Source organism: Carica papaya, chromosome 6, assembly GCF_054855325.1.
Source record: "Carica papaya isolate Zhongbai chromosome 6, ASM5485532v1, whole genome shotgun sequence".
In the NCBI taxonomy this organism is placed as follows: domain Eukaryota; kingdom Viridiplantae; phylum Streptophyta; class Magnoliopsida; order Brassicales; family Caricaceae; genus Carica; species Carica papaya.
Genome location: NC_142314.1, coordinates 1,652,967 through 1,675,851, shown reverse-complemented (window position 1 = coordinate 1,675,851; position 22,885 = coordinate 1,652,967). Strand labels below are relative to the sequence as shown.

Below are 22,885 nucleotides of genomic sequence, written 5' to 3'. Positions count from 1 at the left end.
AGAAGTAAAAATATAAACAAAGTAATGATCTAAGAAGTTCCATTTGTCATTGGCTCGAGCGATTCTTTACACTATCAATTTGGCCACCTTCAGCCCATTTTGACACGTATAATTTGCGAGGTTTTGCACCTATACAAGCATACACAGGCACAAACACATATCAATTTGGCCAACTTCATACCTCAAAGGCTAAGCTTTAGTATGGCAAATGCCAGACAGATTTATTCCAGTTTCAGAAGAGACAATAAGATGAATTTGAAAAATGAGACAGGATTTACAGGAGGAAAGAAAAATGGAAAATTCAGAGTTAGCAGAATTAGCAGTTTATGCAGAAACAAACATACTTATGAACAGCGCCTCAATGCTTTGATCTACAGGCACTCTCATGAACCATTCAAGTTTGATCCAACTTCTTGCATAGAGTATAACACTTATGCAGATTAAATGAAGTATGCTTCTTTCCAATTATGCAAACCAAATAATTACGCATGCATTACAAGTAGTGTTTATTCAATGGCTCCCAGACTAATGTTATAGTGCGTTCGACTCAAACCCTATTCTAATCTTATTCAAGTCTTAGATTCCAACTGTTGATTGATGTAAAAATTAGCTATAATTTACAGGTTTGATGTATAACTGACTTCACTCCTTTAATTTTATGGTAATAGATTTATATTCTCACTTGTCAAGGAATGAGCCACCAAAACAACTAATTTGTTTGAATCTACAATTAACTTGAAATTAAAATACTATTTTCATTCAAATTTCTATACTATTCTTAGTTCATAAAATTGAAATTAGGACCACACAACTTAAGATAATTGCATCTCAATTTTAAGACTTGGGAGTTTTCCAAGCTTAAAGACAAGAAATTCATCATTCCAACAACAACACAAAAGCATGAAACTTCACTCTCAAAACTCATAAGGAAGAAATTTGATACAAGACATCAAAGTTAATAAGTTTTACTATTGGCTGTATTAACTGTTCAAAGCCACTGATCTTACCATCAAAAACCCTTTTCTTAAATTTGAAAATCATAAAAATAAAATAAAACAGTAGCGGCAATCACATGCTTAGGAAATATTGGAGGAAAAGAGCAGATTCTCACACAGGAGAAGGAAAAGACGTGTCAAAAATTATATGACACAGACAGCACATGTGAAAAATCCAAGCTCGAAACCATGCAGAGGGCTACCTGGATGTTCATGGCTTTCTTGGTGGAATCAAGCTGGCTTCCTGCATATTAAAGAAAAAAAAAAAAACAGAAGTAACGTCGAAATCAGAGAGATTCGCATAGATATGTGAAGAACCCAACGACTAGAAACTACAAACAAAATCAATTGGGATAGAGAGAGAGAGAGAGAGAGAGAGAGAGAGAGAACCCTTGGTAGCTTTTTGCTTCTCCATGTGCTTCTCGCGTGCCATCTTGGATTTCTGCCCATTTCCTCCCCCCATGGCGGATATCCGACGCTGAGAGGAGAAACAGTGAATGAATCAGAACGCAAAAAAAGAAAAAAGTTAGGTTAATGTGAGTGTATGGAGGAAGAAGAAGACGGAGGCACGTATTGTCGGAGTCAAATGAAGTTGTACGATGAGGTAAACGAATTACATATATGCGTGTGCGTGTGCGTGTGCGTGTGTATATATATATTATATATATATATATATGTTGCAGAAAACAGCCAACAAATGACATAGGAGAAGACTTTGAAAGAGAAGATACTTTTGGGCCGATGCTTTTGGGCTTTGAGAATCTACTGTTTTCAATTTAAATTTCAATGAAATAAAAATATATTTAAGATTATATTTTAGTTTATTTTTAAATATTAATATTCAAGTATATTATTATAAATAAATTATGAATATATATATAATAGTAAAATATTTATTTAAATGACAGTAATATATTAACTTAAAAGAAATTCAAACATTTTCATGCGTACATCTCAATATATATATATATATATATATATTAATATAAAAGTAAAAAATTGGAGAATCTTAAGTTTTTTTTTTAAATTTTTTGAATAAAAAAATAAAAATAATATACTAGTTTTATTATAAATATATATATTTTATAGTGATAAAATTTTAAATATTATCAACTTAAATTTTAAAATATAAAAATAAAATTAATAATTATCGAATTGAATTTTTAAAATATAAAAATAATCAAACAAACTTTTTGATTCAATAACATTATTAAATTGCCACAATATGTCTCAAAATTTGAAACACTATATATATATAAATATATATATTCATGATGATTGCAACTTGGAAGGAGAAATTAATGTGAAATCATCCATAAACTTTCATGGCTACCACAAATGGTGATGTTCATCACAATGGAGCAAGAAGATAGTCCATGAAGTATGGAATGCTAAAAACAAGAAAAAAAAAAAAAGGGGAATCCATCTATACATATATATATATATATATATGTAACACATGAATGTTGATTTTGATGTGTCATAGGAACATGAGATTTCAGTTTACATCTTTGTAGCTTGTCTCCTCTCTTCCTCTTCAGCTTCAATCCAGGCAGCCTATATAAATAAACAGAGAAAAATCATCAAGAAAAAATAACTTGGGGGAACACAAAAAGAAACCTGAGATAGTTTTGTATGGTTCTCTGGGTTCATAGTATTTAAACCATTTTGATCTTGGAGGAGAAACTTGATCATAGTTTCTCCTATATAAATAGCTGGAAGTTCAAGATCCCAAAATGACAGTATTGATTTTAGTGGGAAAATTGTTCAGAAACCCTGAGCATAGTTCTATGGTAGTGTGGATTATGTTCGATATCGAATTTTTATCTTAGGGGGGGAAAAGTTCAGAAACTTGACCATTGCTTCTTCAGTAGTTGTACGAATTTGTTTCGACAATCCCAAACGACAATGTTGTAGGAACTTTTAATCATAGGGGCAAAAAGTTCAGAAACATATGAACATGGTTTACGAGATAACAATACTGTATGTGTTTTTGATGACTAAAGAAGTTACCTTATCGCGTTGGAGCTTTGATACATGTGGCTTCATGGAATTGCCTAAGCTCAAGCCTCCCCATGCTTCTTGAAGCTCCCTTTCCCTTGCTTCTTTACGAGATATAGAAATTCTAGTCTGATCTCCAGGTTGTTCAGCTCCCTTGGCTGCTGTCTTCTCTCTTTCAAGTCTTGATTTGTGCTTCACCAAGATTTGGTCCAAACTTCCTTCTTCATTTATATGCAACTGCACATTTGTGCTGTTTTTCTTGACCTTTGTCACTTCCTCCTCAGCTGCATTGAACCTCATCTTCTCCTTCTCTAATCTTGGAACATGCTTTATTAAAACTTTGTCCAAACTCTCATAATCTGTAACATCGTTTCCTCTTCTTCGCAGCCTATTCTTTTCATACTTGATTCCTAATAATGATGCTTTCATTTTCTCCTTTTCTAATCTGTGCAATGGTTTTACCAAGATCTTTTCCAGGCTATTTATGGTTGGTTCCTTTGGGTTCACTTTGAGTTCCTTCTCAGAAACTGTCATCCTTTCGTAAACTGCTTTATTGGAGTCAATATTTTCTTTCTCCAATCTACCAGAACAGAAACTGTCATCCTTCTGTTCTTCTGAGCCTAAGGCAGATGAATCAGCTGTTTTCTTCAAAGCTGCTGCATTACTTCCTTCATCATCAATTTTGCTTCTGTTCCTCGCTTGCATGACCTCCTTTTCAAGTCTTGAGACATGTTTTACAAGAAACTTATCCAGGCTGGGAAGTTCTGGACGATTAACCATTCCCCCCTTTTCCGTTCGTCCCTTCCTTTTATCATTAGTCTCATATGCGTTTGCAAAGTTTCTTTTTGTCTCTTCAATTTCCTTCTCAAGTTTTGAAGAATGCTTAACTAGTATACTTCCCAGGTCAGGAATGGCCTCAGATGAAACTAGTTCTCTGTTTGAGTTCTCATGGGCTGTTCCGAAACTCTCTCCTGCATTCTTCTTTGCTTCTTCAATTTCCCTCTCAAATTTCATAGAATGCTTCACAAGAATTCTTCTAAGTTCTGGAATAGACTCCACTGGATTTATATTACTGCTCAAGGTTCCCATTCCATCATTAACTTCATTGGAACCGTCCCTTTCTCCTTCCTTGGGTACATTCTTCTGGGCATTCTTGGCTTCCAGCACCTCTTTTTCGAGTTTGGTCATGTGCTTAACCAGATACTTATCTAGACTTGGGAACTCCTCCAACTCAGCTTGCTTCTTTCTTACATTTCCATCCATGAAACTCTCTCCTGCATTCTTCTTTGCTTCTTCAATTTCCCTCTCAAACTTCATAGAATGCTTCACAAGAATTCTTCCAAGTTCTGGAATAGACTCCACTGGATTTATATTACTGCTCAAGGTTCCCATTCCATCATTAACTTCATTGGAACCGTCCCTTTCTCCTTCCTTGGGTACATTCTTCTGGGCATTCTTGGCTTCCAGCACCTCTTTTTCGAGTTTGGTCATGTGCTTAACCAGATACTGATCTAGACTTGGGAACTCCTCCAACTCAGCTTGCTTCTTTCTTACATTTCCATCCATGAAACATTCAAGCCTGCTCAAGGTTCCCATTCCATCATTAAGTTCATTGGAACCATCCACTTCTCCTTCCTTAGGTGCGTTCTTCTGGGCATTCCTGGCTTCCAGCACCTCTTTTTCGAGTTTGGTCATGTGCCTAACCAGATACTTATCTAGAGTTGGAAACTCCTCCAACTCAGCTTGCTTCTTTCTCACATTCCCACCCATGAAACATTCAAAACTAGAGTTCCTCATTCCTCCTGCTCCCATGGAAGACATACGCCGGGGGCCATTAACAGTGGAAGCACTTGAACTTAGATTTTGCAGCTTACCATTTCCAACTTCAGCTAAGGTAGCATTTAAACCACATGTTGCAACTATAGTGGCAAGAGATGAAAGCTCATCTTCATGAAAACATTGAAGTCTCTCAAGCATCATGTCCACAAGCTTCACCATTTTAAGCTTTCCAAAGGATTGCCTCCTCCTGGATTTCCTATTTCTCATGTCAATAACGGGCATCTTATTATCCAGGTCCTGTTGAGGTCTAACACAATCTTTCTCAGAGAATGTTTCGTGTTCTGTCCCCAACTCTGTTTCGCATTCTGAAACCTCTGACAAGTCCTGATGACCATCATCTGCATCTGGAGTCTCTCTGATTTTTCTCAGTATGTCTTTAAGTTCGTCTTTGTTAAAAGAGGAACAATTTTCAAGCCTAGTAAATGCAGTTTTGACTGCTGCTGCGACTTCTTTATCAACTTCAAATGCTGTTTCAAAAGATGCTGTAACAGTATGAGTAGTAGATTCCCCTCCATTTACAGAAGTTTCTACTTCACTAGGCTTCTGAGGGCAATTTGGCATATCATACATTATCACTCCAATGGATGCTGCCGCTTCAAAAGCTTCTGCTGCAGCTTTTTCAGCTTTCAACAGCTGAGTTTCTGCCTCTTTACTTTGGATCCTGTAGACGACGTTAAAATTAGATGGCAGAGAAACCAGATTCGTAAACATTATTCTCCTGTATATACTGAAAGTTTAAAATTCTACCTAGCTGCCCGAAGTATACGACACCATGATGCTTCCACCAATGCAGCTTTCCGGGCCTCCATTGCCTTGTTTGCAGCTTCTCTTGCTGCCATTTTTTCCCTCAAAACTCTTGAGTAATGGGGATTCGAATCACCAAGAGTCTCATCAAGAGTTAAATTCATGCCATCTACTTCCTGAAACAAGCATTTCATTAGCAATATGGTAAAAGAAATAAGCGGGAAAATTCCAGTCACCAGCGATACTCAAATATATTACACAACCTGCAACATCTTTATCTTCCTCTTTAAATATGACTCCACCTTCCTGCGGGGGAACCAGTTGAGTGGTGAATTTTTGCGGTGAGGGGGCTTCTTTATCTGAGAGGTGAACTTGTTTAGAGCATTTAGTGTTGAAGGGCCATTATCTTTCAATGTTTTGCTCTGCACTATCACATAATTACAATATTAAAAAACAACCGAACACAATAAGAAATGGTTAAATAACTATATAATATGTAGATAAAGATAAATTATCAACAAAGTGGTAAATAGCAGGAAAGATACACTCATAAGAAATGGTTAGCTACTGAATCTAGCATCCAAGTTCAAGGTTCGTATAGAGATAGAGAGATACACCCATAACTTAGTAGAGATGAGGCTAATGTATACACTTTCAACCATGGTAAAGGGAGATGCTGATAGACATGAGGCTGATATATAGACTTCAACCATGATAGAAAGAGAGGTTGAGTTGCTTGTTTCGTACAAAAATGAGAGCGTGGGGAAGTATCTACAATCAGGATGCAGTAAAAGCATTAAAAGTTGAATATAGATAAAAGCTATAGTCTAATCTGAGGTTGGATGCCAAATTAATATATAAGAAATTCCAGCGACAATACAGTTTCCAGTTCAAAGTAAAGTACAGAATGTGTTTTATTCAGTTTATAAAATAGTAGTAGAACATAGAAGATCAGCACCTTAGTTGTACCCTAAGACAGGAAAAATGAGGAGAACTACTGGGATCAACAAGAAATGCGACGATTCACTTCACTGATTGAAGGAGATAGGCAAATTCGCATCAAATTCCGTTTTAAAAACCGGGAAGATGGAAATTCTACGGGCGTTCTCACTTAGGATTTCAGTGATATGACAACAGAAATGAATTGAGGTAATTTCGGATAAATTATCACTAATCAGATGTATTAACAGGTTTACCTTTAAGCCCTAACTTTCAGAACAAAATGCTGACAAATCCACTTAGATTGGCTACAATTCTCTTTTTACATTAAGTTTTGTCAATAATAGCAAAAATCTACAGCATCGAAACAGGTGACCAAATTATCACTAATCGGATGTATTAACAGGTTTACCTTTAAGCCCTAACTTTCAGAACAAAATACTGAAAAATCCACTTAGGTCGGTTACAATTCTCTTTTTTACATTAAGTTTTGTCAATAATAGCAAAAATCTACAGCATCGAAACAGGTGACCAAATTAGTAAACAGAATTCAACAAAACCTAAATAAATTTCGGCGCATCGCAATTCAATAAACCATCTCAAAGACCGTACTCTGAACGAAGAAGAATGATCTTTGAAACTGATAAACACAAAGGATTTTTCACCTTTCCAGGCTTTGAAGCAGAGGACGTAGTCTCGGGGGAATGTGCTTCTTTGCCCTGAGAATCAAGAACGACGTCGTTGCTGTGCTTATCGGAGACAGAGATGCAACCCATGTCCAAGCAGCCTAGATCCATGGCGGGAGACTATACCAAAAACTACAAACCAAGAATGGAATAAGATTCCTCTATGCAAAGCAATTCAATCAGACGATGGAGAAGAAGAAAAGGGAGTTGGTGTATAGAATCTGAAAATTGTTTGTTTTGAAGAGAAAATTTTCGGCAAGATTACGGGTCGCGTTTCTTGGTGATTTTTGGGCGTGAGTTTTGTTTTGTTTTTTTTTTAAATGAAAACTAGCCGTTATACGGCGAAGGCTTTGCTCTAACGGTTCTTTAAGTACCGCGGAGTTGTTATCTGATACATTAGGGTGTAGGATAGTTTTGTACTCCTCCAATTTGTTGATTTTCACCTAAAAAAAATAATTTTTCTTACTTACTATGGGATTAAAAATTATTTTAATTTTGAAATTAATTCTTATTAAGTAATAATAATTTTACCCGTTATATTTAAATTTCAAACCATTAGATATACCATGCAGGCTAAATTATTTATATATGTATATATATATTACTTTATAATTGGGTTAAATGTTTCTAACTTAGAGGTTTAAATTTAAAAATTAAAAGTAGCAAATTTGTGACTAATTCATAATAAAATAATATATTTAATTCATACTAAAGTATTAAATTTTTATGCAAATATTTTATTCTAAAAAATAATTATACATAAGAGTGTATCTTTTACGAAGTATAAATTTATACGATTTAATTTTTTATTCTAAATATAATTATTTTAATAATATTTTTTATTACTTATAAATAATTTAAACTTAAACTACAACATAAAATAAAAGTTTTAAAAAAATTAATATCAACAAATACATGAATCCAATATCAAAATATTGACAAACCAATCTTTACGACATACGTAATAAGACAGGCACGATATTTGGATCAATATAAAACAACCTTGTCTATTCTCTTTAGCATTTTTCATCGAAGATCACGGAAGTTTAACATAACAATGTTTTGGTTTATTGTTGAACTTTAGATTGTATGTAATTCTTTGTAAATATATATATATTTATGAGAAATTGTTTGATAACATATGTTTTGAATTTGGTTAATGTAGAGATGTATTAGGTTTCTTCGAAAATTAAACATTTACGAGTTTATAACTTTGGAATTAAATGAAATACACTTGTATGAAGTAAAATCACATAAATACCCATGAATTCAAGCACACCATAATCTTCTACATTCAAAGATTAGAGAAGCACACTGCGGATTGCAGAAGCAGGAAATCCAATTTCTTCTTTCTTTCTTGGCAAGTCATATGATTTTCTCTAATACCAAACCGTCTTCTATTTATGCAACTCCTTACACTATTGACTACTTCTACTGTTCAATTTCAATTACATTTATGAAGAGATGAAAATACAACATATTGTAATTATATCCATATAAAGAGGAAGAAGAAAATAAAAATTACAGACCTGAATTCGTTCGTTAGTTACCAAGCAGAATACAATGGCTAAAAATCGATAATGTTGCATCTTTCTCTTCGTTCAACATTGTTCATCCTACTTCTAGCTACATTAACTACTCAGTAGGCTCGGTTAGAGGAGCTTCGGATGATGGATCATGGAAGAAAGAAACAGGTTGTGACCACCAATATCTTCCTCAGTGTATACCTAATGTATGACACCGACTGTGTGTGACTGAGTGCCAAAAGCTCTAGTATCTCCCAACCCTACAGTCTTTTCCGAGTTCTCTTTTCAGGTAGGCCATAAGTTAGAGTTACATAGGTGTATGGTCCAGCCCCCCCGCAGTTCCTTTTCCAAGAAGATAAGCCAGGGAAGTAATCTTGGAAAATGGGTTACCGCCATTAGGCGTTGAACAACTCCCCAGTCCCGTCTATATAATCTTCCTTTCTGTAAGGTCAGGGACCTTGGAGTTTGAGTGCTAGGGTAATCTCCTATAGTTTGTGGCCACTGACACCATTAGAAGGAAGCACTATTTCAAACCAACAAACGTTAGAGAATATACCGTCAAATCCCAACACCCAGTTACAGAGAAAAAACAATATTCAAGAAATGAAAGAAAGAAAGAAAATTCGTGCATGATCCACCTACCATTCTCGCTGTTCTTCTTCTTCTTCTTCTCCTCAAAAGTTAGCATCTTCTTATATCCCACAACCTTGTCGCCTTGGTCTACACCGTCGATCGACCTCTCCATCCTCCAGGTTCCGGAGGCAAACTTTCTATCCATCCGTGACTTCTGCTATTTTTCTTCTTTAAGCTTGTGAATACATAGAAGGGTTCTGACTCGTCCTTGTCGAAAACCAGCCATGGCTCCTTCTGGCACACATCAATCTCCTTCACTGCATGGCCTCCCAAGATTTCGTACTCTCCTCTCAGCTTTATTGCAAGAATCTGAAGTAGTTCTTCATCCGACGGTGTAAAACGGTAGCCGATATTCCATGCGCCTTCCAACAATTTTACATGCACTTTGATAATGATACTGCACTTCAAATACAAGAATTATAATTTAGTGTTATAAGTTTTAAAGGTAATGTTAAAATAATTATTTTAATTAAAAGTTATTTTATATTAAATAAAAATAATTATAAAAAGTATTTCCACCTTAAAAAAGTAAAAATTGTATATTTAGTAAAGTTGAATGTTTTTAATTTCAAAGTCTAAAATTTTAATAAAACAATAAAGTTATTTTCTAAGAACTATGTATTGTAACTTTTGCTTTTAAAATTATTAAAAATATATTTTGACTTTAAAAGTAATTTGCATGTGATCCATTTAATTGTAAAAGTGTATCTAAAACGTAAAACTGAAGGCAAAAAACTCAACCAAACACAACCCAGGTTATGATTTCATATGGTTAATTTTCTGGGTTGCCAAACAAGTCATATCAGCAAAATGGGCCAGCAAATGAAGCTCATACCACCAAAGACTTGAGTTGGCAATTCAATCCATTTTCTCCACTACCTACTAAAATTGCCTAACAACCCTGTTCCAATATCCCTGACTGACCACACAATCAATTTCTTTCCTGTCTAAAATAATGATCTTTGATTCCCTACATATATATACACACATACATATATATATATTTATATGTATTTCACTTCTTCATTCAAGTAAAAATAAAAGGATGCTTTTATTTGGATTAGTGTCTTCTACAAGTATTCAAATACTTTGAATGAGGGCCATTAGTGGCACCGTCCACTATATATATATATATATATATTATTAGTAATTAATGAGCAAACACGATTAAAATTTTGATTTTTTATGAAAAGATGTTTATATTTATTATAATTAAGAGAATTTAATCATTATATAATATTTATTTCATCCAAAAGCTTAATATACTAGACTTAATTTTACTAACACACTATTGAGTTAAAGGGTTTTGTTCTATCATAAAGAGAATTCTTGCAGTTTTGCAGAACATGAGATTGAACTTTAACTTACAAATCAAGCTTGTTTACTATTGAATTTACCCAAAAGAAATTTGAAACTTTTTGTTGGATGAGATCATTAGAGAAAATACTAGTGTAACTTTACATATATATATAAAGTCTAAAGTTGACGTGGATATATATGTATACGTATATATACATCCACATCCCTTTCCCTCTGTCTAGAAATCTTGATGGTAACAGTTGTTATTACAACATTTTTCCTCATCGATCACGACAAGCTACTATCATGTCGTTGAATAATCCCTCATAATAACTTCACAATTTTGAATGACCTCCATCATCTCTAATCAAATCCCTTTTTGTTTTTCGAATTACTGTATTCAACTTTCTTTCTTTTTCCTTCTATTGCTCAAAGCAGATTTTACCTAATAGAAACTATGAACAAAACATTACTCCACTGCAAAATTGCAAGATAAAACGACAAAGAATCGTCACAACCTTTCTGCTAATCTAGCAGTTACTGCTCTAACCTTAGAATATAACTTAAAAGCAGGGGATCCTAAAATGAGGGTGCAAAGGGAATCCCAAGCAACTTTGATATTGACAAGCAATCCTAATATGTGAATCTTTAGTGTCTGCAATCACAATCCTTGTCTTCCTAGCATTTTCTATCGCAAACTTTGTTTCACCTCCTTTACCTAACAATCTCCCTCTAGCACGAGATAAATCTTCGCCTCTAAGCGTTTTAACATCCTCGATCTTCGAAAGATTCAACGTATAACTCATTCAACCGCAAGAGAACAGTTGCATCGATAACACCAAAACTAACATAAAGGCATAAACAAAATCTGCACATATCTGAAAATTACCTACATCCGGCGTGTCCGATCTAGTCTTCGGCTCAACTTTCCGAGCCTGGAGATTCATACGGGTGTCAATTTTCATCTATTAATGTAAATATCCATCCGTGTCTTCTTGAGAGGTGAATGCCGATGAGGTGGAATCGGCACCTTCCTGAATTGAACTCGACCATCGGAAATTTCATGAGCATTCAGAGGATCGAATGTTGTGGTTTGGCGGCAAGGCTCCATTCAGAGTTTTTGCATCAGATGCAAGCGTTTCAACCTCCAATTTGAAGTAGCTTGCAGTGTGAGTGCTGAAGAAGAAGGAAGAAGGGGCGGCGGCTACAGCACGAGGAAGAGAATAGGTTATGTAATTAGCGTCCTGTGCTCGACTATTTTAATATTTATTTTTTAAAATAATTTAAATTTTAATAATAATAATTAATAATTTAATTATTAATTAAATTAATAATTTATCCAAAATATACCACATAATTTAATAATTTTTTAAAAAAAAAATGTATAATTCACCCTCTCAAGTATAATCATCAATAATTACACATTCGATATAAATAGTAATACACGTTTTCAAATAATTAATTTTATCTTGTTATATAAAATTAAGATATTCCCATAACATTGACGTGTATGACCAGCCACTGTTCAACTTTCCAAGTGCTCTACAACTATACATTGTATGTACATATATATATATATATATATTTGTGTGTCTATATATCTCTGTGTGTGTGTGTGTGTGTGTGTGTGTCTATATGTGTGTAGACACTCTGCATCGCTCCAAAAATATTGAAAATCAAGTTTTGGCCTTCATCTTTTCCAAAGCTGAACTCAGGAAAATCTGACAGTGATGATGCAATCTCTGTTCTTCGTTTTCTTTCTTCTCCATCTCTCTGTCATCGTCTTCAACCCCAGGAATCTTTTGATAGCTGAAGCACTGACGGCACAGTCAGATATAACGGCACTTAAAGCCTTCAAAGCTTCCATCAACGCTTCTTCGATTTCGACATGGTCGTGTCTAGCTTCATGGGACTTCACCGCCGCCGACCCATGCGCCTTTCCTCGCCGGACTCACTTCATCTGCGGCGTCGCTTGCTCTGCTGACTCATCTCGGATCACCCAACTCACCCTCGACCCAGCCGGCTACTCGGGCCGACTCACTCCACTGGTATCTCACCTCACGGAACTAACCATCCTCGACGTCGCTGATAACAACTTCTACGGTGAAATCCCTTCTTCCATTTCCTCTCTTGTTAAACTCCAGTCTCTGACTCTCCGATCCAACTCATTCTCGGGCTCACTTCCTCCCTCGATCTCTAACTTCAAGTCTCTGCAATCTCTGGATATTTCCCGCAATTCCTTATCCGGATCCTTGCCGAACTCAATGATTTCGCTTTCGAGTTTGCGGAGACTCGATCTGAGTTACAACAAACTCACCGGGTCGCTTCCCAGAAAGCTTCCGTACAATTTACTCGAATTAGCTTTGAAGGGAAATTCTTTAACCGGGTGCATCTCGAAGGACTCATTTGACGGGCTGACTCAGCTGGAAGTTGTGGAACTCAGTGAGAACTCGTTCGCCGGAACACTCGGCGAATGGTTCTTTCTCTTACCCTCGCTTCAACAAGTGGATTTGGCTAATAACAACCTGACACGTGTCGAGATCCCCAAGCCCGGCCTCGCCGGCGGAGACCTGGTGGCGGTGGAGCTGGGGTACAACAAGATCGACGGCTACGCGCCTGTAACCTTCGCCGAATACCCTTCGCTGTCGTCTTTATCGATGAGGTACAACCGATTGCGTGGCAGGATCCCATTGGAGTACAGCCGGAGCAAGTCGTTAAGGAGGCTGTTCTTGGACGGAAACTTCCTGATAGGCAGACCGCCGGCGAGACTCATAGCCAGTGACTCGCAGGTTGCCGGTAGCTTGGGAGATAATTGTCTGCAGGGATGTCCAGGGAATGCTAACATGTGCTCTCCTTCCCAAAAACCCAATTCGATTTGCAAGCAGGCTTATGGAGGAAAACTCAGGTCTTGATTGTCAGAAAATTTTCAGTAATTAATTAAATATTGTTTCTAAATAATTGTCATTTTAAATAATATAATTAGCAAGAAAATTCAGGTGTATGTTTATTTTTATTTTTGTATATGTATATATATATATCAATATATAAATATGAACTCCAGTTTGTTTTCTATCATTTTTATTATAACAAATTTTATGTATCTATATATACATATACACACTCACACATGGTCAATATATATATATATATATGCTAAAATGGTCAGGGGTAATTTAGTAATTTCAAGGGCTGAATTCAAACGACGGTTCTCGGTCGTAGAGTGTCAGAGGACACAGAATCTATATATACATACATATATATATATATATGTATGTTTATATATGTATACTTTTACTTTTTTTATTTTATTTTTTGGAAATTTTGATGTGTGAAAAGGGTTTGAGATTTTTATGGCCATGTGTCGGTGAGAGTTACCCATCAATGGCAATATGGTTCTAATACATATACATATACATATTTATATCGATATATATATATATATACATACACATTTTGTGGTGGATCTTTAATTTCAGTCACTCTGGTTATTATGACGGTTGTACATTGTGGGTCTCCGAACGGGTCATCGTCTGAATCAATTTGACAATTTTTATAATTTTGTTTTTACAATTTAATTATTAATATTTTTTTAACTCTCTCTTATTTTTTAATAAATAATTAAATTATATTAAAATATTAATTCTAACTAACAGTGGTAGGCGTCGGATAAGTACGAATAATAATATTGTGTACAGTTTGATCGTCTTCTCTAAACCAGCTGTCCAAAAATTTTGATTTCGCTTCATACATTCATTATTTGCTAACCATAACATCATTGAGGTTGTTCCATACACATATACATACACACACACACACACACACACACACACACACACACATATATATATATGTATATGAAAAAAGTATGCCATTACCAGGTGGGTCTAAAGCGTGCAGCTTTATTCTTCAATCACCTTTTTTCTTTCTCAATCTTCAACCAGAAAAGTTTTGATTCAAAGAAGACTAGTAAATCACTTACTGAACTGATTTACAGCAGCGAAATTACAATGTTATGGACATTAGAAAATACATCTACTTATACACACACACACAGACGCGTATATACCCATATATATATATATATATGTACGTATATATGCATGTACATGCCCATCGTTTGAGAGCAAAAGTGTTCAAAAAGATTCACAGTCGGAGTCATGGCTGCCATGAACGACAGAGAGTCTAGCCTGCGTTTCCTGCAGAAAGAAGGCTCCGTATCAGTATGGTGCCTTATTGGAGATATTCTTGGATAGCCATTCAAGACCTTCGTACAGTCCATGGCCAGATATAGCAGAAGCACTCTGAATATGCCTGTAATCAAACAAGATTTACACTGTTATAATGTAAATTACAAATTAAGAATTTATTCAGAATTGATCCACACATGTAAAAGTAATCTATCTTAAAAGTCAGGCAAACAATTAGAAGGGAGGGCAGACTGTTATATAAGTCAATAGTTGTGAAATTGTTGCATTTAAGCAAACTATTAATTATCTGTTCAAAAGCAAATTACCAGCAACGATGACGGAGAGAATATAGCCCGAGTTTATGAGCAACCTCAGAGACAGGCATGGCATCTGGAAAATCTTGTTTGTTGGCGAAGACAAGCAGTTTTGCGCAGTCGAGTTCATTCTGTTAAATTAATAGATCAAGATTTGGATCAGAGACAGTAAACACATTCATCGCGTTTCTTCCAATGATGCTTCATCTTCGTTCATATTACGAATTGCAAATACAAAAACAAACTAATTTCAATAGTAAAGCTTACTAACATCACTCAGAATCCGATGCAATTCATTACGTGCTTCCGATATCCGATCTCTATCATTGCTGTCCACCACAAAGATGAGTCCCTGCATGTTCTGGAAATAATGTCTCCACAGGGGTCGAATCTGTTTAGTATTAGAGATACAAGTTAGTCGTATGTAAAACTAATACACGTCTATTTTTCAGTTCTCCATCAAGGTCTCTCTTTCAACTATTCAGCTCCCGGGGAAAAGACACATCTTTTTGAAAAAAATTATCAAACCCAATTTCAACTTACATGAACAAATCCATATCAACTAGAAGTTTTTATTCGGTATTCCAGCCACTACTTCTCTCTGCATCACCAAATGAACAGTTGTGCGATATGATGAAGTAAACAAGCAGGTCAAAGAAAAAATAAGATATGCAGAGAATATACGTAGTTCGGTCAGATTAATCTTTTTCACGGAAAGATGAAGCTGAATTCATTATGGATTTTGAGTATCATAACGTGGTTTCCTCTCTTTCAAAGCTTAGCCTCTCAGGAAGTAACGGGAATCATGGTCCAGAAATCGTGACTGCAGGGAAAAAGACTCTAAAATATGTTATACGGTACCCACATATATAGTTCTCCAATTTTATTGACTTCCTCTTTTTTCCCAGCCGGACCTCCATTCCACTTATTCAGTTTACATTAACAATTTAGGTTTTTGAAATTAGATTGTCCAAAATCATTATTACAGGATCAGAATGCAGACTCTATCAAATCTAACTCTTATATCGAGTATATATTCGGAGGGAAAAAATGAGTGAATTCTAATTCCTTTGTCATGTCTTCATGTATATTTATATTTTTTTCTATTGGAACCAGATCAATAACCAATGGAGGCAAAAGATAATAATTATAAATTTCAGTACCTTTTGCTGGCCTCCTACATCCCAAATCGTGACGATTACGTTTTTGTAGGACACTGTCTCTACATTAAAACCTGGAAATAACAAACGAAGACAATAAATTGTCAACTGTTGATCAAATTCTACAAACTCGAAACCTCTAAGCAGGAATCAACTCAGCTATCTCACAGGTCATTACTTTAAATTGCAAGAGGTTCTATGTAAGTACTATTCGTCAACTAATTTCCTAACAAGCAAAAACATTAGCACATAAAATACATTTTCAACATAGAATTTCAAATGAAATACATAAAAAGTAAAATCCAGACCAAGAAGGCAAAGTAATAAGTTCAAAGATAGATACCGATTGTAGGCACAGTTGTGACTGTGTCTCCCAGCTTTAACTTGTAGAGGACAGTTGTCTTTCCAGAGAAATCAAGACCGACCATCAAAATCCTTATTCTGCACTTGGAAAGTAACCTCTTTGGAAGTCTAGATACAGATGCACCCATATTGCCTGCAATTTATTCTTCAAAATGAAACAGAGGAGAAGAACAGGAGAGCTAACCAAACCGGTTTGATATCGAAATCCAAGAAGTTCTGCAACGAAAACCAGTTAAAGAATACGAGAAAATGTACAACTAGGAACAGAGAAAAATCTCAGATAAAATGAAGTTTGTAATGGAGATATCTTGTGTTTGAAGTTAGTGAGCTGTTGGGATGAAAAAGGCAGAGAGGAGAATAGATTCCAGGGAAAGTAAAGAATGATGTTGAATTGTTCTCTGGTAGCTTCTAACTTCAAATCTGACATAAACTTAGTGGAGGATCACCAAGATTCTGCTTGTTGGTTTGCACCGAAAGCCATTAACGGTATCTATTTAAATCTTATTAAAGCTAGACTCTTGACCTGTCTATGCATATGCCTAAACCAGTATTGATGCCTTATTTAAGCACTGATCAGGATGTTCCTTATAGGGATAAGGGTGTCTGACTTGCAAAATTTGCAATTAACATATCTTTATTTTAGATGTAACAGAATGAAATAATTATATACCAAATCCTTTTAACAAAAAAGTAGAAAGAAGCAACCAGCTTAACAAATTCTTTTAGACATAATCATAGAAGTTATACACCCACTACAAATAACATACTGCATCATAACTACTGCGTTAACACCTAGTCCTCTGGGAGCATCACCTCAACCCATCGAGATACAAATAAAAGTACTCATTCTTATCATAAAGAAGATCCAGATTACGAAGAACTCTTGACATCCATCGAAGCAAAATGGTATATACTGTTGAAGAAACACCAAGTCACCTGAGATTTTTGCAGTATCAATCACAAAATAATCAGATTAAATGTTTTTTTGAAAAGTTAGATGAGAAGTACAACACTGATGATACTCTGGCTACAAAAACAACAAAGAGACTAACTTCAACTAGAGTTTACACAACTTATACACTGCCAACTTATGGCTTAGCTGTTGACATTTTCAGAAATTGAAGAGGCACCAAGAAAAGACAAGTAATGAACAAAAAACTGACAATATGAATATTCAGTTACAAACTTGAGTATAGCAACATGAAGTGTTTGACTAATTCTCAGAGGCAGACTGGAAGATAAATACTGCAGTCAGGACACCAACCAATGCTGTGACTGCCAGCGCCACTGTTGGCAGAGGAGTTGTCAGCCCAAAATTCTGCAAAAACCGAAAAAATGGCTTTTATAAGACATCGGCTGGAAGCCATTTGTTATTTCAATTAAATTCTCGGGTATGGAAACAAGATCTTAACATAATTACAATTCAGTTTTCTACTTTGACAAAATTTTTGTTCAATTCTGCTAAACTTTAGTAGCATGTGGCCATATTATCCTTTCACCGATAGAGATAGTTAGAGTATGTGTATTTCAAAAAGAAGAGAGAGTTAGATTATGTACACATTTTGGTAATAGTATACTAATAAAATGACTAAAACAGCTGTTTTAGAAACTCGTGAAACTAACTATAAAAAAACACACTATGCATGATCAACTATTTTATTTTCTATGTATTTAACGCGTTAGCCTGTATAACTAAATTAGTATTGGATCTTTACATGTTAGGTTTACAATTATGTGTAGACACAGCCAGCAGATTGAAAAAGATGGGCACATAAAACCATGACTGGAACAAAATTAAATTAGCCTTTTCATAGTTAAAAATTGACAAGTGTCACGAACTGCAGCATGAAGATACCTCAAGAAGTCCCTTGCCGGTGGCTATTTCAACAGTAATAGCCGCTGCAAAGCCAACCATGGCAAACCGACCCAGCCACACATCCAAGCTGTTGCTCTCCTGCGTACTTTGCTCACATCTGACTGAAACTGATCTTGCTGCTTTGTAGGTGGGTTTTCGCTGGTGAACAGAAGTTCTCCATATCACTGGGCATTAGAAGCAAGAATTTAGATCTCACCCAAAAAAATTTTCACGTTCAATCTTTAAAAATGCAACAAAAGACAAAATCTTTATGCCATTTTCTTTACGTCCGCAGCGTCTTAATCAAACATTTCAGAAAAATTAATTGAATCCGGATGCAGAGAGGAAATTTCTTGAATACAGCAAGAGGCAACAAAAATTTTTACATCACACCCACAAAATTTTTATTCTATTTTCTTACCTTCTACACAATTCACGTCAACATTCAAGAAAAATGAATTGAACCCACATATATATATATATATATATAGAGAGAGAGAGAGAGAGAGAGAGAGAGAGAGAGAGAGCATGTCCCTTACAAAGAAAAAGAGCAAGTTCCAAAGCAACAGAAATTTTCACAACATTCCCATAATTTATATGCCATTTTTTTCATTTCTAAACACAACTTTAGGCTATATATGAAAAAAAAAAAAAAAAAAAAAAAAAAAAAAAGTTTCTGTGAAATTCATCTGGAAGTCCACACTTAGCTCAATTCAATTGGAAGAAGATGAATATCCAAAAATTAACTTCTACGATATTCTATTTGAAACTAAAACAATAGATTCCAAATTTCATCAAAACTTATGAAATTTATGGAATTCCTAATGCATTGTTATTTCACCTGGAATTCCCTAGTCAATTTGGATGCGATTTTTAAAGCAAGTTCCTTACACAGAATAGAGCAAGTTCTTAAGTGTAGCAGATAATCAACAATTTTCGCACATTTACCCACAAATTTTATGCCATTTTCTTTACTTCTAACTCAAATTTAATCCAACATGCGAGGAAGACAAACTTAATCCAAATACAGAGAGCAAATTCCTTACACAGAGGAGAACCAGAAGCAAACGTAGTTCCACTAAGAGCAAAATTTCGAGCTGATGTTCTAGAAGTGGCTAGGGTTCTTCCTGGGTTGATAACGTGATTATCTGCAAAACAGAAGTTAGAATTCCCATATATATATATATATATATATCCATGTCAGTATAAAAGTATGTCTCTGATTATGTGTATATACATGTGTCTATCTATATACATACACGTATAGATATAAGAGAGAGTACCATGAACGGAGAAGGCGAGGGAGGCGGAGACACTAGCCAAGGCCATGTTTGGTTGGGAGCTGTTGGAAATGGCGCAACACCACCTCACAATGTTTGAGTTTATCATATCTTCTCTGATGACGTGAATGATAAAATCACCTGGGTTGGTGAGCAGGGAGGGAGACTACGTATGTCTCCCAGACGGACACGTGTCCTTATCTGGGACTGTAGCGGTGACTCTTTGTGAATCCGGGGCTGTCATATTATTATCCACAGCAATTTCAGATTAATTTTTTTTAATAAACATCAAATGATAAAAATTAATAAAATAATATATAATTATGCGTTAAAAAAATAAAATAAAATAAAATAAATAAATATTGTTTTTATTTTATGTAATAAAGAATAAATTGCAATGAATTTAAGGATATTTAAAAGGTTGCACAATAATTATATACATATATTGAATTAAATAAATTAAATTTTACTTCAATTTTAATATAGTCTTATTCGTCATTTCTTTGATTTATGATGTTATAATTATTTTAATATTTTCATATAATTTTCAAAAAATATATATAATAAAATTATATTCTCCTAACTATTTAAAAGCTTTGTTAATTTATTAAGAAAATATAAAAATTACAAAATTTAAAAATTAATTTATTAACTAAAGTAAGAATCGTCGAGACAATGAGTTAGTTGTTAAAATTTGTATATTTCGTACGAAGATTACGAATTTAAACTTTATTTATGATACAAATCTTGTCATATATGCGACTATAATATAAATTAATAGTGATTGATTTATAATATTTGATTCAATAATATTGATAACTTAATTTATTATTATAAGAATTAAGTTAAATTTAATTATAGTGAATTAGTTAAAATGAGATAAAAATTCAATTTATGTAATGACCCCGCAAATTTAAAAGAAAATGTATATAAAGAATATGAGTGTGAAAGCGAAATAAAAGGTTTTGATTAATATCCCTTACACATTAACTTAAACGTACTAATAATATTAAAAAATAAGTTATCTAAATGAAATACTAGAAACGAAAGACTATAAAGAAACTAATAAACATCTAGGTATCTATTCGCCATCTTCTCGTGGATCGAGCTCAGGAACCAAGTCCTCCTGATCTGAAATGGTTAAGTAAGGAATGAGCTACACTAGGCCAATAAAGACATCACACTATATCACTATCACAGAAGTAAAGGCTGATAGAAAACCAAAAACAACTAATTGAGCACAAAATTTGAATAGATTCATTTATCAATAATCAAACCATTTACCGTCCACTTACCTCAGTGTGATTTATAAAAACAACTTATAGAAACAACAACATCATAGATATAATGAATTCATATATAATCTGTAACATAGCACATGTCATACTTTTATATTTCACTCATCAAACAATAGTTGCCCCCTTTTCATCAGCCTACTAGTATCCATGGGGATTCATAGGGGTCCCCGCTACACGTGAACCCTTCCCTTAACAAACTTAATTTTCAGGGTTATTCCTATACCTCGTCTTGTATGGACGCCAAACAATAAACCTCAATACGCCGTCCAGTATGAGGGTGAAGCGGGCCGTCCCCATACCCCGTCCGATATAAGTGTCAAAATATTTAAAGCCTTAATACCCTATCCGGTATGAGACAACGTTCCCAGTAGGATTCCCTATGGACCCGGTCCGTCCACCATCTCCTAAGATATCTAGTGAGACTGTCAACTTATCCATTCATCAATTCACACCTCTTTCCTATTTTTTTTTTAGTTTCCTGTTTCCCACATAAACATGAATACTAAAGCAATCAACGAGCATCCAACAAGACAAACATATCATTAGATTCACAAAGTCATGCATTTAAAAACCATATAATAATTAAATCAGATATTATACTGCATTTAAACTGTAAAATAAATCAAACAGGAACTGACATAGAAATATGTCCGGTTCGGGCTCAATTAGTAATCGTAATAAATTATGCATATCTATTTAATTTATACAAATACAGTTTTATCATTTATTAAACTTTAATCCCTTGATAGGAAATACAGTGAGGGGTCTTTACTTAATTCGACGTCGAAAATTGAAATTTCACTGCTCCTGCGGGCAGTCCCTAGATTCCCTAAATCTTTTTTCCGGAAATTAAAACGCGCTTACGGTACCTATACATGTCCCAAATAACTCAAAAATCAGACCCAAGGCCTATTCAACCAATTTCAGAATTCTGGCACGGCGGCTCCGCCGTGCTCCGGCAACGGTGCCGCTGCGAGCGGTGGCGATCCGCCTTAGGTTGGTTGTTTTCGGCCGTTTTTAGCCGAATTCAGCCAAACTTATATTGGTTCCTGTGAGAAAACACCCCTAAAGCCCTCGGTGGGCCGAAAAAAATACCGAAAATCGAAACTTACCGGCGGCGGGGCTCTCCGGTGCGGCGGCTACTTTGGCTCGAGTCGCGATTTAGTGTTTTACTCCGGTCAACCTGTAGAGGAGGGAACGGTGGTCACAATGGTGAAAAAATTACATCGAATGAGAATCAGGAAGAGCCTCATCGGAGGTAAAAATCGAGAAAACTAGCGGCGGCATTTTTCGGCTAATTGGCCAGTGTTTTTGCTCCGATTTGGCTATAGGTGGGTTCAGCATCGAATTCTGAGCCAATAGGAGAATTTTTACCTCATTTGGCGACCAGAAAATTGCTCCGGTGCGGCAGCGAGTGGCGGTGGCTGGCTCCCCGGCGGCTGGGCTGTCTTCTCCGGCGAGGGGCTCTGGCGGCTAGGGTTAGGGTTTGGGTCCGGATGAGATTATTTATAACCATCCGCTTTTAATCTGAGCCGTCCATTGCAATTCAATATGGGTCGTCCAATCGCGATTAAATAGGAAATGAATCTGGGCCGTTCATCGCAATACGATCTGCGCCGTCCGTGCGCGATTCAATCTGAGCCGTCCGTACACGTGCAATCTGGGCCATCCATGCGCGTTTTTTATCTGGACCGTCCGTGCGCTCGGGAACGGATCTCAGCTGTTCGATCGCGTGCACGTAGATCGCCCACGTAGCTCCCTTCCGC

At 35.5% G+C, this 22,885-nt stretch overlaps 4 protein-coding genes and 2 long non-coding RNA genes across 6 annotated transcripts; 2 read left to right on the top strand and 4 right to left on the bottom strand.

Annotated features, from left to right (window-relative positions):
* The first annotated feature begins 1,210 nt into the window (after nt 1–1,210).
* Nucleotides 1,211–7,673, top strand: LOC148253184 (uncharacterized). The gene is made up of 2 exons (XR_015821440.1): nt 1,211–1,599; nt 7,192–7,673. It is a non-coding gene; the product is annotated as an uncharacterized LOC148253184 (long non-coding RNA).
* On the bottom strand, nt 2,173–7,317 carry LOC110810398 (myosin-2 heavy chain-like protein). The gene is made up of 5 exons (XM_022036565.2): nt 7,184–7,317; nt 5,843–6,001; nt 5,583–5,755; nt 3,009–5,496; nt 2,173–2,552 (listed from the first exon to the last, which is right to left on the bottom strand). The coding sequence occupies exons 1-5, from the start codon at nt 7,313–7,315 to the stop codon at nt 2,499–2,501; spliced, it is 3,006 nt and encodes a 1,001-aa protein (XP_021892257.2). The 5' UTR covers nt 7,316–7,317; the 3' UTR covers nt 2,173–2,498.
* An 852-nt stretch (nt 7,674–8,525) lies between the features above and the next one.
* On the bottom strand, nt 8,526–11,899 carry LOC110810455 (uncharacterized). Its single transcript, XR_015812906.1, has 3 exons — nt 11,552–11,899; nt 9,373–9,760; nt 8,526–9,253 (listed from the first exon to the last, which is right to left on the bottom strand). It is a non-coding gene; the product is annotated as an uncharacterized LOC110810455 (long non-coding RNA).
* Nucleotides 11,900–12,266: 367 nt separating this feature from the next.
* LOC110810454 (Leucine-rich repeat (LRR) family protein) lies at nt 12,267–13,737 on the top strand. Its single transcript, XM_022036652.2, has one exon. It carries the CDS (start codon nt 12,393–12,395, stop codon nt 13,572–13,574), a length of 1,182 nt encoding a protein of 393 aa, XP_021892344.2. The 5' UTR covers nt 12,267–12,392; the 3' UTR covers nt 13,575–13,737.
* Nucleotides 13,738–14,541: 804 nt separating this feature from the next.
* Nucleotides 14,542–17,486, bottom strand: ARFB1A (ADP-ribosylation factor B1A). Its single transcript, XM_022036656.2, has 5 exons — nt 16,667–17,486; nt 16,327–16,397; nt 15,435–15,554; nt 15,176–15,294; nt 14,542–14,973 (listed from the first exon to the last, which is right to left on the bottom strand). The coding sequence occupies exons 1-5, from the start codon at nt 16,812–16,814 to the stop codon at nt 14,880–14,882; spliced, it is 552 nt and encodes a 183-aa protein (XP_021892348.1). The 5' UTR covers nt 16,815–17,486; the 3' UTR covers nt 14,542–14,879.
* Nucleotides 17,487–17,628: 142 nt separating this feature from the next.
* On the bottom strand, nt 17,629–19,984 carry SEP1 (stress enhanced protein 1). Its single transcript, XM_088206652.1, has 4 exons — nt 19,825–19,984; nt 19,588–19,689; nt 18,542–18,726; nt 17,629–18,004 (listed from the first exon to the last, which is right to left on the bottom strand). Exons 1-4 carry the CDS (start codon nt 19,928–19,930, stop codon nt 17,900–17,902), a joined length of 498 nt encoding a protein of 165 aa, XP_088062778.1. The 5' UTR covers nt 19,931–19,984; the 3' UTR covers nt 17,629–17,899.
* Nucleotides 19,985–22,885: the final 2,901 nt, after the last annotated feature.

Coding starts and splice junctions, on each gene's coding strand:
- ARFB1A (XM_022036656.2), bottom strand. CDS start 16,814: ATGGGTGCATCTGTATCTAGACTTCCAAAGAGGTTACTTTCCAAGTGC. Junction 15,555..16,326: donor ATGTAGGAGGCCAGCAAAAG/GTACTGAAATTT, acceptor AATACTAAACAG/ATTCGACCCCTGTGGAGACA. Junction 14,974..15,175: donor TCTCTCCGTCATCGTTGCTG/GTAATTTGCTTT, acceptor GTTTGATTACAG/GCATATTCAGAGTGCTTCTG.
- LOC110810454 (XM_022036652.2), top strand. CDS start 12,393: ATGATGCAATCTCTGTTCTTCGTTTTCTTTCTTCTCCATCTCTCTGTC.
- SEP1 (XM_088206652.1), bottom strand. CDS start 19,930: ATGATAAACTCAAACATTGTGAGGTGGTGTTGCGCCATTTCCAACAGC. Junction 18,727..19,587: donor TGCTTCTGGTTCTCCTCTGT/GTAAGGAATTTG, acceptor TCTAATGCCCAG/TGATATGGAGAACTTCTGTT. Junction 18,005..18,541: donor CCGGCAAGGGACTTCTTGAG/GTATCTTCATGC, acceptor CGGTTTTTGCAG/AATTTTGGGCTGACAACTCC.
- LOC110810398 (XM_022036565.2), bottom strand. CDS start 7,315: ATGGATCTAGGCTGCTTGGACATGGGTTGCATCTCTGTCTCCGATAAG. Junction 5,756..5,842: donor GGAAGATAAAGATGTTGCAG/GTTGTGTAATAT, acceptor TGCTTGTTTCAG/GAAGTAGATGGCATGAATTT. Junction 5,497..5,582: donor CGTATACTTCGGGCAGCTAG/GTAGAATTTTAA, acceptor CGTCGTCTACAG/GATCCAAAGTAAAGAGGCAG.